The 20239-nt window shown below is 35.1% G+C and overlaps 2 protein-coding genes across 4 annotated transcripts in view; one reads left to right on the forward strand and one right to left on the reverse strand.

The window, feature by feature from the left end:
* The first annotated feature begins 7679 nt into the window (after window positions 1-7679).
* Window positions 7680-20239, forward strand: part of LOC117120701 (zinc finger protein 704-like) — a 24593-nt gene continuing 12033 nt past the window's right edge. The window contains exons 1-3 of the mRNA XM_033265741.1: window positions 7680-8500; window positions 9847-9947; window positions 11285-11646. Of these exons, the coding sequence (XP_033121632.1) occupies window positions 8007-8500; window positions 9847-9947; window positions 11285-11646 (957 nt within the window). The 5' untranslated portion in view covers window positions 7680-8006. The remainder of the gene's footprint in view (window positions 8501-9846; window positions 9948-11284; window positions 11647-20239) is intronic.
* The window catches only part of LOC117120700, a 35512-nt gene continuing 28618 nt past the window's right edge, over window positions 13346-20239 (reverse strand). For all 3 annotated transcript variants that reach the window (XM_033265739.1, XM_033265738.1, XM_033265740.1), the window contains one exon: window positions 13346-13938. The gene's annotated coding sequence lies outside the window, so the exon portion shown is untranslated. The remainder of the gene's footprint in view (window positions 13939-20239) is intronic.

Below are 20239 nucleotides of genomic sequence, written 5' to 3' on the forward strand. Positions count from 1 at the left end.
TTTTACATTTTCCCTCCGGAGTAAGGCTTTGAGATGTGACTTAACTACCTTCCCCAATTAATCCTATATATTACAGAACATGATCTTTTTGTAGTACGATTTGGCTAATAATAAAGCATGATATTAATTTCATGTATTAGAGGGCTATGAATAGGCCTATCAGCCGCCTAGAAAAAGCTAGAATGCTTACCTTCTACAAAATTTATGTTAACAAACAATGCGGTAGCTAGCATTTAAACTGCAATTTATTGTTACATCAGGTTTGATCTTAGAATCCCATGGCATCATTATTATATATAATTAGTTTTTACTAAGGGTTCGTTCACAATTATCAACATTTTCACAAATGTACAAACATGCAGTCCTCTTTTTCGCTACCTCCTCCCTCCCCTCTGAAGTGGACAAAAAATGATGATTTTGCAAAACCTTTCTTCATTTTTTTGTGGAGTCAACTAAAGCAATGTACTTGGTTGCTTGTAAGTCAACCTCGCTTTGATAGTCTTATATCAGGGGCGGATCCAGAGATGTCCAAAAGGGGGGTCCGGGGGCATGCCCCCTCGAAAATGTCGTGTTCTAGACGCCCGAAAATAACATTTGAGGCGTTCTGAGGCGTGATCAGTTGTGCTTTGGAGAAAGCAATTGGGAGGTTTTGTTTACTTTACCGCTACAGTATTCTTAAATTATGAGGACCGGTAAGAATTTCCTCTCTTGTAGTATCTTAAACTTAGGGAAACAAAAAAAGTGCTTACTTAATTTGCAATATTGTATTTTAAAGAATGAATCGTTATTCGTGCATGATCAGTTGTTATCTGCAATTAGAAAGTTTTGTTTACTTTACCGCTATTCTTAAATTATGAGGAAACCGTTAAGAATTTCCTCTCTTGCAATATCCTAGACTTACGGAAACAAAAAAGGTGCTTACTTAATTTACAATACTGTATTTTAAACAATGAATCGTATTCAAACAAAAAAGTGTACTTAATGCAAAACAGACCTTCTAATTTGATACCGGAATCCTATTATTGCCTGCCTAAACTGAGTTATTAGATTTTCTTATGAAGATATTTGCCTATAGGACACCTATATTATGAAAGCGAGTGGCAGAAGTAAAGAAGAAGAGATAGCCGAAATGTAATCAACATAATATTATAATTAACCATCATTCCAGAACAGTAGAGCCTATAAATCAATTCAGAGATTACAAAAGCCGATGAGTGAAAACTCACTGTGGACCAATGGAATAACAGACAAATAATTGACTACCAGTATAGCATGTGATTACTAGGCATATATAAAATAAAATAGATTAAAATAATAATGAAATACTGTACAGTTAAAGGTAAAATGTGGTTTCTAGCGTGAAAAACTATTGCGTGACCATTTCAGTAAATCACGCGATGTCTGTCAGTATATAGCATGGTTATTCCCACACATGTAGGATTTTCCAATGGAATTTCCACTTTCATATTGTTTATTTTATAAATTGTTTGATACGTTGAAGTAAGATTCAATGCAAATATGTAATTTGTACTTACAACGTAGTTACTAATACTATGGACCTATTAACTAATAGGCCCTACTAGTAGCCCCGGCCACGAAATTAGATTTTAGCCCAACCAGTTCATAGTTCAAGATAGTCTCATACGGCATCTAACTTACGTTGCGCCCTCTCTGTTTTTATTTGAGTTTGTCGAATCAATTCAATAGAATGATTGCTTACTGTATGTAGACATAGTTTTTTAAGAGTCCTATGGTTATAACAGGGAGTTAATTGTAAGATCCAAAGAGCCATTTTGTATAAATGATCAAAAGAACAAAATTTTAATTTTATATTATTTTTATACAGATATGGAGGTTTTATTAATAGTGATATATTTTATTTTGTAAATAAATATTTCTATTCTTTTTTTTGCATTAATAAAGAAAATTATTTATAACAAAAAGTAATAATAACTATTATTATTATTATTATTATTATTATTATCAATATTATTATTATGATTATTATTATTATTATTATCATTATCATTATCATTATTATTATTATTATTATTATTATTATTATTATTATTATTATTATTATTATTTTTAGTTAATTTGTGTTTTAATTTGTTTTAGAAACATTACTAAGCAAAAAAAGAAATAGTTATTCGGTACGGTAGTAGGCCTACTGTGTGCGTGTATGTTATAACAGTATTGTAAGGGGGTATTAGAACTCTATGGAAGCTTACAAGTGCCACCCAGATGTTCAGATGACAAGTTCCTGATCTCATCATGTCTACAACCAGTAGAAGAGATAATAAGTTGACGAGATCTTTTCTATAGGATGTCGACATGACGAGATGATTATCTATCTGGGTAGCTATCTGGGTATCTGTCCGGCGGACAGATTTTGGCCGCCAAAATCGGTCCGCCGGACTACTAAAATCGGTCCTCCGACTTTGAGCCGCTAAAGCCGGTGTCATTTACGTCCATTGACACAAACTCCCATTGAGTTGTCCAGTTCTACATATACATCTACAGAGTTTATAAAAGGTGTTTTTTGAGGTGCTTCGTCTATTTATTTACATTTTGTAAACTTATTTTTTAGTTTCTCATAAGGTCAGTCGTGGCTGGTCATTTTGGTCATTTTGTTTAAATCTTGAGACTTGAAAATAACTATTGCACTTACTAGATACAAATTCTGTAATTATATATATTTGTTTTAAATTTGTACATTTAATAGTACTGTTGGTAATCTTTGTTGTGAGAATTATACTGAAATAAACTATTTGGAGTAATTATAAATTTCAATATGTACGTTTAATACTGTCTGAGGCAACTATATACCACCTCTCATTGTTGTAGTGTACTGATCCTGATTGTAAAGTAATAAATAAATCAAAAACATCGTGAGATGGATAGGATTACTTCAGGAACGGAATCCAGTCACACTCTACAATAACGACTCATATTGAAAATAGCTTCTGACATCATTTTATTTGATGGGGGGGGGGTTTTCCTTTCACAATCATGCAGATTAAGATTACGAAATGGTTTCTCCGAAGAGACGTAAGCAAGTCGCGATCTTATTGATTAATTGTTATACATTTCCTTTTCTCGTCTTTTAAAGTTTATTACTCAACTCAAACCACCGCACACTTTTACGCACGAGGATTTGACACGAAGTGTCACCATCCAACATTCTTAATTGCAATGGCGCCGAGAGGACGGGGCAACCGGGGAAAGGGATAATTAGGTCAAAAATATTTAAGATAATTAAAAATTATTAACATTATACATTTATCTAGTATCATTCATGTGTTTTCCCCACGAAAATTGTAAATCGATGAAAGCTGGTAATTAATCGCTTCTAATTCTTTTTCATGAATATTTTCATGACTTCTTCTGCTCTAGAGTTTTAATGTTTACAAAATATCAAATAGTAAATTCTTTGTGTTATTAATTAATATTTAATCGTCAATATACATCCAAGTTAGAAAATACAAATGGACCTGATAGAGATTCGATTATCAAATAAATACTGAATTAATATAAACCAGTCGGATTTAAGGGGAGGCCCGGCCCCCAACCCCTAAATTTTTCACAATTTAACAAAAATTGAGGAAAAGAAAATACTACTCAAATTTAAGTCTAAGAGTGCCATTTCCGGCCGTCCAGAAGAGGTCCCATAATCATAGTTTTCTTGCATCAGCCCCCGAACCATCGTGGGGCTGAGGTTAGACCGTCCATCTATCTGTGAAAGTCTTCTGGGCTCCCTCTGTTATAAATTCCTGGATCTGCCACTGTAAACTTTGATACCGTACCGTACCTGTTATGAACACTGGGTCTTTCAGCACGTTTGAATAAAAGGAAGGATGCCTTTACTTTTCATGTTTCTATATTTTATTTTTTATGACCGGGTGAAATTAGGGGCACTATCGATTAAATTAGTCCTCTAATCCGTTAAAAGGCCGTACTTTCCAGGTGCAGGGGAGGGGGAAGAGGTCAGTCCCCCCCCCCCGATCCCACTGGGCCCTAGGCGCCCTCCCCCAGACCCACAACGGATGGGCCCGGGCAGCGAAGATTCGCAGCCCTGCTTAATGGTCGTTGAACTTGTTTTGTGTGAGAGGGAGAAGGGATATTAATCGAATGTACAGAAATCCCATCCAATAATATTCCATGACAACTCGGGTTTAGTTCTCAATGAAAAAAACACCTCTGCTCAAGTTGTCGATCAGACGGGACACCAAATGAATAGGCGTATGCATTAGAAATGCATATAAATGTAGGCCTGTACAGCAATTAATGAACGTGTAACACAAACTCTCAACTCCCGGATTTACTTAATCATATTGCCTAATTGAAGTCTTAGAGCAAATGGTGAGTACACAATAAATGAACATAAGTCAAATGCACGTCAGCATAGCCATTGCGGATGCCGCATGTTAAAACACGATTTATAAAAATTTATATCATTAAACCGCTCAATAACATGCAGAAACAGTTACTTGTTATTTTCTCCATGCTTGTACCATGGAGGAAATATTTCCTCCATGCTTGTACCATAGAGAAATTTCTCTATGCTTATACTGTATGGACAATTTTGGCACAGTATGGACGCAAGCTATAATGCACACGTGCCAATAAACATGTAATTTATCCAAGGACTTAAGTGGTACATTTATAAGTCCTTGATTTACCAAAGGCACACCATGTGCGAAAGCACGTAAGCTTACATGTTGAAGTTCTGACGGGCACTGAACTTGATGTTTATGTTGTATGCAAGCGATTTTATGCGGATAACGTTCTAATAGTAATAACCGGTTGAACAAGGGAGTTGCTTAAAAAATCCCCTGTTAAACGGTGCAGTAGTCACAGAGCAGAATGTGTGACAGGCTTCCGAGATGTGACATTTTGCATTGTGCATTTTTAACTTGAACGGAAAATAACTTAATTATCATATTGGAAGTTTGTGGAGTTTGGGACGAGTGTTGTACAAGGATTAATACAAGCTGAATAAAACCGCAAGAGCAAGTCACCATTTAATTTACGACACATTTGAATTGATAGATAGCAGTACCAAATAATTTAAGATAAACTCAACGAAGACCTAAAGAGTATCCAAATGAGGACAACATGATTTAATTAGGCCATTGGTAGGAACAAGAAATATTTATCCTTCTTTGTATCTACTGGCCCATCAGGGGAAAGCATCAGGGGAAAGTAGACACTTTGCTATCGCCTGGCAATTGAGCTTGTAAGAGTAGAGGCTAAATCCGGTGGAGGAATGATGGGCTCGGATGGGTCATAAGCTGAAGATAAATATTAAAAGTTTACAAAACGTAATGGAATGCTGCATAAGACCAGTTCTAGAAAGTTCACTGGAAGTCAATTATCTGGTAATACTTGTGCAGTTATTGAAGTGAATTGCCAAAGCAGGAAGCATGGATGAGCTAAAAGTAGCCAAAAAAGTATGTCAAGCAGTAGGCACGCGCTTGCGCTGGGAGCCTATTTTTTTTTAAGTATATAGTTACCCCCACCAGGGAGTTGTTAACAACTAAGGGTTTTCGCTAAGTGACCAATCGGACATTTCAGTATTTTGGTCACGAGTAAAACTTATTACAAAATAACGCACTTTTTTCGCTCGTGTATCCAGTCACAGCGGAGTATATTCCACCTTGTATATAGGCCTCCGTGATTCTACGAACTATAGTCGAATGAAAATAGGCCTACATGTACAAACAAATAGTTCTCAAAGAAACGTACCGCAGTCGAATTTGGCCATTATCATTATCAGTGATATTGGTACTATCAATTAACCATCTTTACAAAAAAATGATAGCCATCGACATGATGTTGGCATTGGATTGATCTACTTTTAATTATAATGTCACCAGTGGCGTCACGGAGTTTCTGGGGCCCTGGCGCTGACTGTGACCTTACCTAATAAGCGAGCGTTAAAACTGACTGGGCCCATTGAATGAAACTATGGTATTATAGTTTATATTATTTTTTTTAAGACTACAATTGTCGGGGCCCTCGCGCCGGGGGGTCCTGGCGCTCCGCTCCCGTCAGCGCCCGAGTGTGACGCCACTGCCATCGGCGTCATCCTCATCCTCATTTCCATCAAAATATCATCATTAGACATCATTATCGCCGTCATCAAGTTCATCATAATCATATCATTATCATCATCGTCATCAATATTATTGTTTATTGTTTTGTTGAAAATATGAAACACCAACGTTGATTCAGTGGCGTAACGATAGGGTCGGGGCCCTGTGTATTTCTGAAACTGGGGACTCTTTTTGGGTCCCAGTCACCAATTCCATTCTGGGATTTTAGATGTGTACCGTATTATTCTAAATGTTTTTAACGACGAATAAATGATGTAATATGGATCCAGAAGATTGAGGCCAGGGAGGGACTTTCACAGTTGAGTCTATACCACCAGCCCACCATGGTTGGGGCGTAGGTAAGAAAATTTATGAATTTGGCACCTTCAGATGGCCGGAAATGGCATTTCACAGACATAAAATTGTGAATATACTTTTTTTTATCTCCAGTTAAAAAATATTTTGACAAATTTAGTGGGGCCCTGGGCCGGCAGCTCCCCGCCCCCTCACTCTTTATTCCGCCACTGGATATAATATGATATGTCTTACAATCGATTTCAGGCACACATTATGCTGTTGCCCTTGCAGGACTGAGATAAGAAAATGTATTATTATGGCACGTCTAGATGGCCGGAAATGGCACTCACAGACTTAAAATTGTGAATGTAATTTTCTTTTTATCACCATTTTTGACAAACTTGGTGGGGTCCCGGGCCGAGAGGTCGACGGACCCCCCCCCTTCTATTTAATCGTTATAATATATGCCCTACAGTCGATTTCAGAGATACATTATGGTATTATTTATCAACAAAGTCCTTTTTAGTCAGGGTACTAGATCGAGGAACCCATGGGTAGGGACCCTTGGGGCCCCTAGAATTCGGGGGCCCTGCGGACCGCCGCATGAGAGCGCAAAGTCGTTACGCCACTGCGTTGAATTACGAAACAATTTGATAACCATGGAGGAATTATTCAATATAGTACAGTACTGCACAAACACTTCTATTTAATCCATGCATTGACGTAACTCCCTTTAGATAGATTGCAATAGCATTTAAATCTATCACATAGAAAAAGGTAATTAAAAGGCAGCACTCTGAGACTAAACTTAGATGTTATTTATTCAACAAGCTTTCGCTGGCAGTCAATGTTTAGAAAAAAGGTGTACCATACACGGACCATGCATGGACATAGCAATTACTACGACCATCTACAACAGCCAATTTTATAACCAAACAGCGCCACACAGCTGAGTAATAAGGGCATTCACCTCTTTAATAATTATATCGATTTACCGGACTCGGGTTAGCACAAAACGAAAATACTGTACATGCTTTTTGGCAGTATCGTACTCTTCAACTCCTATTATATGTTCACGTTTTCATTATAATTACAATTATAGTTATAGGACTAGTACGTTTTTATCTCAATTCACAGGTATCGAGTGATTTTGAGTTGTGTTTTTGACGTACATAATAATCTGAAACCATAATAACAAAAGAAACCTCGCGAGCATGTGACCGCTGTAATTACTTCCTGTTTATATCTTGGCTATCAATCAATTACGATTAGCCAATGGCTGTAAAGCGTGTGTGGGAAAATAACCAATTAGAATGAGGTTTGACTGTATAAGCGCCGTACGTACATAACTCCGCCTATTGCAAAAATGAAAACAAACACACGATTAGATTTACCGGCGAAGCCGCTTGTTGTCAAGCGCGAAGAGGAAAATTTCTGAACGATAACATAAACGGTGTGTACTGTACTTTGGGTGTATTTTGAGTATTTTTGCATCTGAATTGTGACTTGGAAATACATTATAACATTCTTCAATGAATCGGAATCTATTGACTGTAGATGAAATATATATTTTGTAACAGCAGTTGTTACTTTTTTTAAAGAGTGGAAAACATGTACGGTTCTAGAAGGATGGCAAAACGCTCCATCGTTGGCACTAGAGTGGCAGCACCGTGGCAAGATGGTATTTTCTATCCTGGCGTTATAAAGGACATTAAATCTCGAGCTGGTAGTGAAACAGTGTATACTATCCACTTTGAAGATGGTTATGCCAGGACATATCGAGATGTTGATATTGTGGGTCCATGTTTCCAGCCTGTATCGAAAGTTCATTTAAAATTCAATCAGACCGTATTCACCACATATAACGGGCGCGAAATTGCAGGTGTTGTTCAGAAACACCGAAAACAAACGAATGAAGTGTTGATTGTTTTGAAGGATGAGGACGAGACGATGATAAAAGTGAAATTGGACGATGTGAGGTTGCTAGAGAGCAGGAAATCTGCCCGCTTGGTGTCAAATGATACCGACTATTCGAAATTAGCGGACATATCCGTTGCCGAAACCAAAAAGCGCCATGTGTCGAGTACCATTGATGTTCCAAGCAGGTAAGTAGAATATCATGAACGTTGGCCCGGCCGGAAGAATATAATGTCAAAAACATTTAATAATTTGACAAGCCGATTTGGTATGCAAAAATCTGGCTATAATTGTGCTTAATTTAGTGGCTTTTTTTTAACCATTAAGGTTTTTGTCAACAAAAAAAGTTATGATGTGATCTGTGACGGCAGCTTGAAAAAATCCCGGTTGTACAAAAAGGTTATTGCGTCATAATATAGCAACATGTTTGGAATTAATTGGTTTTGGATATTATAATCAGGTGATATTGATGTTGTCAGCAAAAAGAAGTCTGGAAATTGGAATATTGCCAATGTTTCGACAAATAAGTACGAGCTGACGTCAGCTTATCATCCTATCCCTAACTAATGTAATTGAGTCAGGATTGAGTACCATACCGTTAACATTTTCTTTCTGATCGCCCCAGTTAAGAACGAAGAATAATGTTTTTACCATAAATTATCCTTATCCTAAATAACCGTCTTTATTATACAAAATATAAATAAAAATTCTTGAAGTTTAAACGATAAGGGTATAAAAAGAGGTAATTCACTGGTGGCTGTTAGTGCAGTGTAGCCAGGGTATTTCCAAATGGCGTTGATTTTCATGAACGTCACAGCAGGGTTTGTTTTGATGGCAGTGCTGTCAACTGTACAGCAACCTTGGCTTCGTTTCAACTTCGATCCATTGTATGGTAATGCACGAGGCCGATCTCCTCAGTGACAAGCCTCGAGAGAATAGAATGCTGACTTGTGTTGCGTTTTGCGATTATTCAAGCATAACAAATCAGGCTAAGCTGTGGGCGCCGGCCGGTTTGTTTTTCTCTTGCAGTTAGCATGTGCTCAATTGCTTTAGTTTCCGTAGAGCTGGATTTCTGGACTCAACTATGACTTTTCATTAATATCGGTGGTGATAATAGATAGTAATTAAGTCAAGAATCAATTATGTATACAACTACATATTATGTATCTATTCAATATGCATAGGCCTAATTAATTTCAGAATAAATTTTGAAGACTGAAATGGAGGTCCTATGATGATACTGATGTAATTAAATAATATTTAATGAAACAACTACTTTTCTGGTTGCATATGTAATTTATAATAATATACTCTATTTCGAAAACAAGATTTATACAGTGTAAGCTACATACCGTAAATGCTCAAACAAATTATAAAATTTTTGGAGGGTTCAGTGCGGCGCTTATAAAAACAAATTGGCATTTAATTGATTTTATCCTGATAGATTCATTCAGATTATAATTTTTAAGAATTATTATAAGTATGCCTGCTACTGTACTAATGAAAATAAATATCTATTTTTTATATGCTGTAGTCCCAAGGCACCAAAAATAGATGAAGAACCCACAATGGAGGACGTGATGGCTGCTATGGTGCTGACCTCGCTATCATGTAGTCCAGGATTCAGGAATGGAGGTAATCTGCAAGAGGCCTTCTTTTTAAATCAGTGTGAAAAATTTGACTTTCCTTCAATACTTCCAAAAGGCACAGATCAAAACTAATCAGTTTTAGGCAAGACTTTTTATACCTTGTTTTAAGCGAACCCACCACCCGCCAATAGTTGGCCAAAAATTTTATTTTTGGCCAATTATCGCACCTCCCACCACGGAAAAATGGAAATTTTCTTTATTTGTGTTAGCAAGCCGCTGCCTTTAAAAATTTCCTAAAATAAGATGTACCGTATAATATTTCTTCCTAATTATATAATTTTCTACACTGTTTGCATTCAACAATAAAATTTTATTTTTATTTTCTCCTCCGTCTGGATGATTTTGGCAAAACCATATCCTAAATAATAAAAAAAAACCCTTTTTTTTTTTCTGCCCTCTGACGATCTTTAAAAAGATAAGTTTGTAAAATAATTTTAAAAGTCTCGGCTTAGCACATTTAAATATGTTATGCTAAATAAATTTATAAACTGTCTGTCACCCAATTTAATGAATGCAAATATTTGTTTAGGAATTATGTAGTCGAATTTTTACTATTAATAGCCTTCATTAATTTTTTTTTTTGCTTAAGCTCAACATACAGGTTCATAATTGATTTATGGGTTTTTGAATCCATTTTTGTAGCATTATCTTTGTTGTAAACCATTGTTTGGACAAGTCCAGACAAGTTATATTACACCAGGCAAATGCCATTGTTTGATCTGAAAGTACACGTTTATGAAATGCAAAATACAGTACAGTACAGGCACATGCCAGTGTGCTTACAAATGTATCCCAATCATTGCACTTTGTTTATTTATACCCTGATTATGGAGGCCATGAAACTGCAAGTGGACAGTGTTATCAACAAGGTCAATTACAGCTAATTACAATATTTGAAGTTTTGATAAAGTCTGGTGATGTTTCTTACCAGCCTTTAAGTACAAAATATTAAGGTCAGGGTTAAGTAGAAACCATTAGAGATGAAGTTAGAAAGTGCAATAAACTTCCCTGTGTTGTTTGTTGTTAGTTATGACTACCAACAATTTATTGTAAGTGTTCAGTAGTCACCATAGCTACTGTATGATGGGAGGTACATAAAAAAGGGCATTCCTTCTTCCACATGACCTAATTGTTAAATATATAACATAAAACCTCATACATTCACACATCAATAGATTAACAGGTTTAGTTTTTATGTGCCTTAGAAAGGGCCCCCCACCCAAGATTAAATGCTTCCCTCAATTTAAATTCCCCCACAAAAACCCTTCCCAACTATAAACATCTCTGTGAAGTTGACAAATTTCAATTTCATTAAAATTTCAGTCGGTGAGCGCTGTCCATCAAGCCCATCCAGCCCAGCAAGGCACAGCCTCTCTTCATCTTGGTCTCCCGCTACTAACACTAATGCCCCTCCAAGCAGCCTTGGTTCCTCATCAAGTGGACGGTTTAGTTTTGATAACACCAGATGGATCCCTTCCCCATCAGCCTCATCTAACAGTGACCGGGAAAGTCCACAAGCAGCCACAGAAAAGATGGCATTTGATGGTGGTAGTCGGTCGCTTGTGGAACCTGCATTTGGCCCACCTCCACAGGTGTTCAGTTTGTCTCTGGACGAGGGTATTGATGTGTTTGACTGCGGAGCTGAGTTTGAAGTGGAAGAAAATACCCCACCAAAAAAAATTAAGGTAGGTGACAGGAATAACAACAACATTGTGAAATTTAATATTGTACTACAGTCATAATGTAGTTCTTTCACTTTCATTTAATAGCATGTACACCCCAATGCCTGCATTACTGTGTGTATAAATAGCATCATAAGGTTTGTGAAATGTACTGCAGTTGTTAGTTTGTATATCACTTCTGATCTTCAAAGTCTGAGTATTACTCAATAACACTGTATTTAAACACTCAGTTGGCTCACCCAGTGGCTGTTTTCTACAAGGTCATATTGCCAATATAAAATATTGTAAAAAATATTAGGAAAACAAAGGTCTCCTGGAAGCTGAATTTGGAATTTTATTTAGAATAAAAATCAGTGTGAAAACATACAACAAAATAATTGAATTAAGTTACAGTACCTGTAGTTTAAAATATAAGAAACTACAATGTGGTAGGCCCTTCAGTCAAATTGAGCGAAGCCAAGTTTCGGAATCTCTGTGATGGTGTTAACTACAGTATATTTTAAGTTTCAGGTACTAGTTAACAATTATATTATAGTAAATCCTTGCTGAGCCATGAGGGTCACAGGGCTGGAGCTTATTCCCAGTTTCTGTAGCATGAAGCGGATGAGAGTGTGATGCTCCCCCTGGGTGGGAGACTGGTCCACCGCAGGTTACTCCCAGCAATTTACTGGTACCCATTGACACAGCTGGGAAACTGAAGCAATGTAGATAAAGTGCCTTGCTCAAGGACGCAAGCGAAATGCACAGCAAAGTATTGGAACTCCGACCTCGAGGTTGGGATACCGAACCATTTCCACTGCGGCAAACTGCTTCCAACAATTATATTAGATATCAATATACTGTATATACATTATGCTAGGTTACTGATATATGCATGAACCTTCTTTGATGTATAATTAATAGCTCTTTGTGATTCATAAATTATTAACATATATGATATATTATGTTGACTTTATGAATTGAATTTTGATTTAATCATCCAATTCCGTGAATGGATATTTGTTGTTGCATAGTTGTCAATTTATACGGCTTACCGCGAGACTCACGGATAATTTATCATTTGCCAGTTTTACTACGGATAAACAAAAACTCACGGAATTCAAGGTTACTCACGGATCAAGATTTTTAAACTAATAAATAATGATTTGCGAAAGGCATATACAGTAATATGCAATAAATAGATCATTTGCCATTCATCTGTAGTGTTTATAGTGTAGCAAAGAGTAAGCCTAGGCTATAGTGCAAGCCCAGTACACTCGGAGTTGGAATCGCCCGCTGCCGTCAGTGTGCTTTTATTACGGAGTAATACACCGCGCATGGTTTGTTTGTTTTTTTATAAATCTGTTTTCCACATGAAAGTACTGTCTGTACATGGTGATTCATGAAAAAAATTAGTCTGTAAGTGTAAGAAATGTTTTAATTTTACACCAAGCAACTGTCGGGTACTCATCCTAAGTTTACAGTATTGTATAACTTTTTGGTTTTATTAAGTTTACATACATTCACTTGACTTAATTTAGTGTCCAAGATCAATCAAATCAGTAGTAAAAATGCCCAGATTGCGTGAGATTCAAGGGGATTCTCCATGTACAGACAGCAGCCACCAGGCAGTGGTGCATTGCTACGCAACGCAAGTTCTCACAGGTTTTTTTCTTTTTAAAAGTTGGCAACTATGTTGTTGTTTTATGCAAATAGTACTGAATTTAAACATAGTTGCTTTTATAAGTAAACATGATAATATTGGTAAAATGATAACAAGTCACGCTCTCTAGATTGGCATATGTAATGTCAATTCAACCATAGAGATTCAACATTTTGAATAGTTAGTATTGTACAGTATTAAACACAATAAAATCTTGAACTTAACCCCAATTAACATCAGAAGTTGGAAGGTCAAAATCATAAGCATATTTACAATAGACCACATTGTATTAAAGGTTATCTCCAATCAATATTATGTTTTATTCACATCATGAGTGAGATGGCACCGGCCGGTATACAATAGTGAGCTCCAGCAGACCGGCTCATAAGCTGTTGCAGCAGTTTTTGATCAGCAGCCAGAAATAAATTTATTTATTGCCTGCGCTTGTGCTGCTATTGTTCTAAGCAACAAACTGAACTGTGACCTTTTGTGCAGGGCTGTTATTTATCTGGCCCAGGTCAGTAACTTTGATAGAAATTGAGTTTGAAGGTACTAATGAACAAAAGCAAATATTCCTGCAGTTGAATGCATGGCAAGATATTTTCAGGAGATCCAGTTCAAATCAGTCATCTTTGTCACCATCATCTTAATCTCTGTTGAAAAATGAATTTAAGTACAGTATTTACATATCTCAACATATGACATAGCATGATAATATCATATTTTTCTAGCATTATATGCATGTCTACAGTATATGAGTATGAAAATAGACATTGTACAAGATTTAAAATCTGAAGTGGAGGCCTATTTCAAAAAATACTGAAAAATTGAATTATTCAATAAAATTGAAATTTTAAAAGATCAACTTACAGTAGTCAACCTAAAGAGTTTTAGGAACTCAAAAATGCCCTTAATGGTAAGATTATTATTAAGGATGTTTCTACACTTCTTCCTTCCATTCCAGATTTGTGGCAATGTCTGGGTGGTAAATCGTAATAAATATTTTGTGCTTACTTAAATTACTGTATGGCGGTTGTTATAATTGTACAGTATACTTGTTATTGTTGATTGTACCCCTTTATTGTCAATGTTGTAGCTATAAATTTTAGAAAGATTATAAGAGTATACCGCCATGATTCATTATTATTTATAGCCAGGCTAGTCATAATTTCAACATATGATGTGATATTAGTGTACTGTAGGTTTATTTAGGCCTCACGTTAATAGACATTAGAGAGATTACCTGTCCAGCAGTCATTTCTATTTATAGGAATTGGTGCTAATACAAAGGTCAAAATTCATTCCTAATTTTCAATACAATAATAGTGAGCTTATCATTTAAATTTCTTGAATTAATTACAGTAGTTTTAGAAAATTAGTTTATTTTATATTAAATATGATTTTTTATTTCTAATCATATTTTCATATCAAGTACTTAATAAGGAATGACTAGCAATTTTGTATTGTAAATGTTAATGCTAATTTTAAGTGTATTGCAAACTATTACTAAGTAAAAATGAAGTTGTGGTACTATATATAGGCCGTGTTGGTACAGTTTGATAGAATACCCTGAACAGCTGGCTAATGATAAAACATTATTGTATCTAATTGCATGAACCCCTCTGTTTTTGTATACAAACGGTAAACTAAATTGTTCTCACTGTAGTATGTTCAATGCATTAGTACAGTAGAGTATGTGATGATAGCATGTGTTTCAATATTATGTTGAAAAAAGGTTACTGTAAGATGTTCTTTTTTTTTTTTTTAAAACATCAGTCGGGTTTAAAGTGTCATTTAACCTATTTATAACCTGGTTCCATGTAAAGGAGATTTCCTATAGCCAAGTTTAATTAGAAGTGTTTCTTTAATAGAAAAAGATTATGATAAAGTAGCACTACAATAGTAAACTGTTCAAAAGGGGGGGATGTTCATCTGAACCCCCAAAACTCCTCTGGTTACAGGAGTCTGTAGGGGTTGGTTGTGTAGTACTTGCTTTTTTTAGGTCTACTGCAGGGGTGGGCATAAAAATCGGTCGGAGGGCCAAAATGACTTTCTGATTTAAAACTGAGGCCGCACCCAAACTTTAATCCAGTGCACTTTCAGAAACCTCCAAGCACTGCTTTCTCACAACTTTATTCCCAGTTTTTAATATTACTTTTTACATATGATTGGTGTCGGGCTGTAAAAACCAGGTGTTTACTAGCCAATGTTGCTTGGCGGGCCGCACACATAGGCTTTTTAATTCATATTCGTGGGCCGCAAAAAAATTGGTCGGCCCGAGGGCCGCACTTTGCCCACCTGTGTTCTACTGGATACATAGCCTGCTTATTATATCAGAGAAATACAAAACTGCTTTCTTTAATATAATTGCCTTGTATCATGATGTTAATCGATGCTAACTGCCACTTTAAAAACAAACACCACATTTATATATCAGGCTGTTGACTGAAGCCATGCTAATTGCTCTATAGTATCATTAATATCAAGCTGTTAATTGAAGATAGATGCCAACTGCCCCTTTAAATACAATATCATGCTGTCAATTGATGGCAGTATGCATACTACCCCTTTAAATGTTTTTAATTGTAGATGAAATACCAACTGCCCCTTTAAAAACAATATACATTAATTGAAGACAGTTTGCATACTGCTCATTTATATATAATATTAAATATGTTTTTAATTAGAAGATGAATACCAACTGCCCCTTTAAATACAATAATCACGCTGTTAATTGAAGACAGTTTACATACTGCTCCTTTAAATACAAATGGCATCAATTATATAGGTAATTACATTTTGACAGGTTAGAACCCAGGAATCCTAGATCTTTATCATTTGTTTTGTAAACAATACCATGCACAGTTCACCTGTGTAGTGCGATACATATAGGCCTTCTCAATTTACAAAGAGCATTATGATATAATATTATACAGAGCCTATAATAATCACTACCAGTCCATTATCCCTATTAATATGCAAGGGCTGAACCACCAAGACAGGGTTATGCAGCATTTATAAATGTATTAATTATTTTGACTAATTAGTTTGTTTTTAACTATGCAGGTAATACCGGCACAGAAAAGTGGATGATCTGTGACATTTTATAATTATTATTCCTTTGTTTATTTTTACTCTGATGATTAGCTACTCTTTGTGAATAGAAAGGTTATTTTGTTTAATTATAGCTTCATTAATATTTACATACAGTATTCATAATATTGATTTTCAATGTCATATGAATATACATGCAATTTGTAATTCAGGGACCTTTATATTGGCCATTATGGCAAGTAATACTGTAACAGGCAGAAGAAAAATTTTGAACATGGTGTCCATAACAATCGCTACACGCTATTGCCGGCAGCTTTCGGCGAAGCTGATTGGTCAGCAGAATCGGGAAGCCTTTCTGATTGCGTCGGGGACTGCTACGCAGTACAACTGCATTGAAATAAATCTTTGTAAATTGATTAAAATTGCTTTATGATTATTATTTTTATTATTTTATTGTTATTTGTATTTTCTAGGTCGGCCTATATTATTTCTGTATAAAGCGCATCTAGGGCAATGTGCAGTATGCGCTATACAAATATAACATCATTATTATTATTATTAAAACACTGTAGCGACAGTGTAGCAATTGTATAGAAACGAAGTCCCCCTCCCCCACCCCGTCTACTAGTATTGCACAAACTTTTAGTCATGATGTCTTTGCTCTGATCTATATAAATATGGTAACATTTGGTTATATTTTAAGAAATGTGCCTCATCCTTGAGCATAGCTATATATAGTAGACTGACTATACCAAGGTTATACTTCTTAAGATTCTACCAAATTGCTTCAAGTTAGTATTGTGCTGTATAATTACTTAGTTAGGTTAGTTATTCCAGTTATTGATTACATAAATGGACAGATCAATACTTGTCAGGGTTCAACAAAATAAAGTTAGATAAAAATACTGTAGCTCAAGATACTGATATAGTACAGTAAGCTTTAAAAGGCTAAGAATAAGATTACTGTATGTATGTGTATAGCAGTAATATTATAGTCCATAATATTGTAACCGGTATCCTACACACAGTAGGCCACACAATGGTAACTGCATGTACTGAAGTAAATGTTACTAGATATGGTAATCAGTGATCACTGAAGCATATCAAAACAATCTGGGTATTCATGGGAATCAAGGCGTTGAGGCAGTAAACTTCAGAATGAATGAAGTACAGTACTGTAGTAATTCACAAGTGCACAATATGTTGATGACATTGGTTGTTATGCCACTCCCTGCATTCAACTGGATCCTGGATTTTGAAAGCTCATTTTCAATACAGTACTGTACTGCAAGGTATATCACCAATCAATAATCAAATGTATATCAAGCAAATGTAACGACTAGCAACAACAATAATATTAATAATAAATAATTATTTTAAACAAATAGTACTAATAAAAACATTAATTACAATGATTTTAAAAATAAATAACAATATTAAATAAAAATAATAATAAAACAACTAAAAAAGAAAAATAGGTGCAATGAAAAAAAGTTGATAAATATGTTTTTAGGTCACTCAGTTGCAGTGTCCTGTTCAACTGCAGAGGCATCCAATCTTGTAGCACTCCACAATACACAGTATAATTTGTTTTCTTAATAAAATAACCTGGATATACTGTTGTGTACATCTTTGCATCTTGTACAGTAAATGTATGTGAAGCTACATGGGTGTGGATATCATAACAAACCTAAAGGCTACTACTTATGGTCATTTAATTTACTTAGGTTCCCCGCCCACCTGCTAGTCCTTATGAGTTTATTATTATTATTGACTATTATTGTTCATGTCTAACAGTGGACATCCTTTAATATAATATTGTTTGTAAATAAAGGAAATGAATATTAATTTAATATACTATTAACTATACTACACCTCCACCTCTTAAGAAAAAACACAAGCAAAATATACAATAAAACAAATACTTTTTCATGCAGTAATTCATGAAGGTATTGTTTTACTTTTTAATGTGATCTTTTTGACACAATAGCTTTATATTTGTTATATTTTGTATATAAAATTAAAACATTCTAGCATACCCCTCATATAGTAGGCCTAACTCTGTAAAATGTGCCCTATTTCTATATAGTATAAAATACCTGGGGCCCTGGAAATACTAAAAATGGGAAACATATGTTGGCGATGATACCCATTTCACCAGGTCTTACAACTACCCTAGAACACTGTATGGCCCTTCTCCATTGGATGATTGCCAAAAAGGTCAAGTTATAAAATTAAAAATGAATAATAATCTTGTTTTCATTTATTACCGCCCTTTTAAGAATCGTTGACAGCAATCATCATTCAGTGTAAAAGCTGAGGTAAAGACTTGGCTACTTGTTGTTCTATGGTACTTGTGAAACTTGTGGTATTGGAATTGAAACTGTGAATTGAATCTGATTTTCATATTGTAGTTTGGATTACTTTCATTTCATGTACACCAAAACATAAAACTCAATTGCTAGAGAAATGATAAAGGAAATTATAATTATTTTGTGTTTGGATCATCCAATTTGTAAAGCCAACAATTGGGCACATCAGTTACTGGTTGCTGGAACAGCCTAATGATATACACTACTGTAGTTCAGATTTAGTGTTACCATCATAACAACTTCATGTGGAACACCTGGTGACAGCCAAAAACAGGGCCTCCTTTCCTTTCTTTTTTTCAGTTTTTTTTTTTTTTTTACTAGTGTGTGTGGACACTCTATAAAAATATTGGGAAATTAATTATAATTGTAAACGTTTGTTATACCATCTTTCATGCGGAAGTATAGAGTTAGCGATTCAAGAGAAATGAATTATTGGTAGAGGAAAAAAGAACAGAGGAAGTTGTAACCGTTTTCCAAGAATATTACAAGTTGTTATAAATACTAACACATCACATACACTGTAACTGTTGACCTATTTTTACACACTGTGACCTATTTTATTGAGACAAAGTGTGGTACAAGGCCAGTCCAAGGTAATGCATTGTTCATGTTGACTAGTATTTAGATGGTTTCACATGTTCCATTGAAAACATTTGTTTAAATTATGATTAAAAGTATGCCACAACTGTGTTTAATCTACTGTACTCTACAAAATGATTATCCTGCCACACTATAAACCAGTGTCATGTTTTTGTAAATGGTGAAGCAAGTGATATGAATTGGGTCTTGAATCTTCAACTGTACTATAGGAGAGGGATAAATGCAAAAAAAACCGAAACCAACATTCTCCCAAACCCATATTGAATTATTTATACCATAATGATGTCTGATCATGGAGGTATAATACCTCCATGGTCTGATGAATCTATTCAAGTAGTTAACAAAATATGTTGTATCAAAAAATCTACTAACTTAATAGTCATCATAGTACTAGTACAGTTAACTATCATTAATCATAGCACTAGTACAGTAACTATCATTAATCACAGTACTAGTACAGTAACTATCATTAATCACAGTACTAGTACAGTAACTATCATTAATCATAGTACTAGTACAGTAACTATCATTAATCATAGTACTAGTACAGTAATTATCATTAATCATAGTACTAGTATAGTAACTATCATTAATCATAGTACTAGTACAGTAATTATCATTAATCATAGTACTAGTACAGTAACTATCATTAATCATAGTACTAGTACAGTAACTATCATTAATCATAGTACTAGTACAGTAACTATCATTAATCATAGTACTAGTACAGTAATTATCATTAATCATAGTACTAGTACAGTAACTATCATTAATCATAGTACTAGTACAGTAATTATCATTAATTATAGTACTAGTACAGTACAGTAGAACCTCGATTTTACGTACGGTACGGGACCAGAGGGCGTACGTAAATCGGGGGATTCGTAAAATAGAGGTTGGGTTAAATTTGTGGTAACCTTTGACCTAA

Source organism: Anneissia japonica, unplaced genomic scaffold, assembly GCF_011630105.1.
Source record: "Anneissia japonica isolate Jap-2015-1 unplaced genomic scaffold, ASM1163010v1 scaffold287790_len634930_cov199, whole genome shotgun sequence".
Classification (NCBI taxonomy): domain Eukaryota; kingdom Metazoa; phylum Echinodermata; class Crinoidea; order Comatulida; family Comatulidae; genus Anneissia; species Anneissia japonica.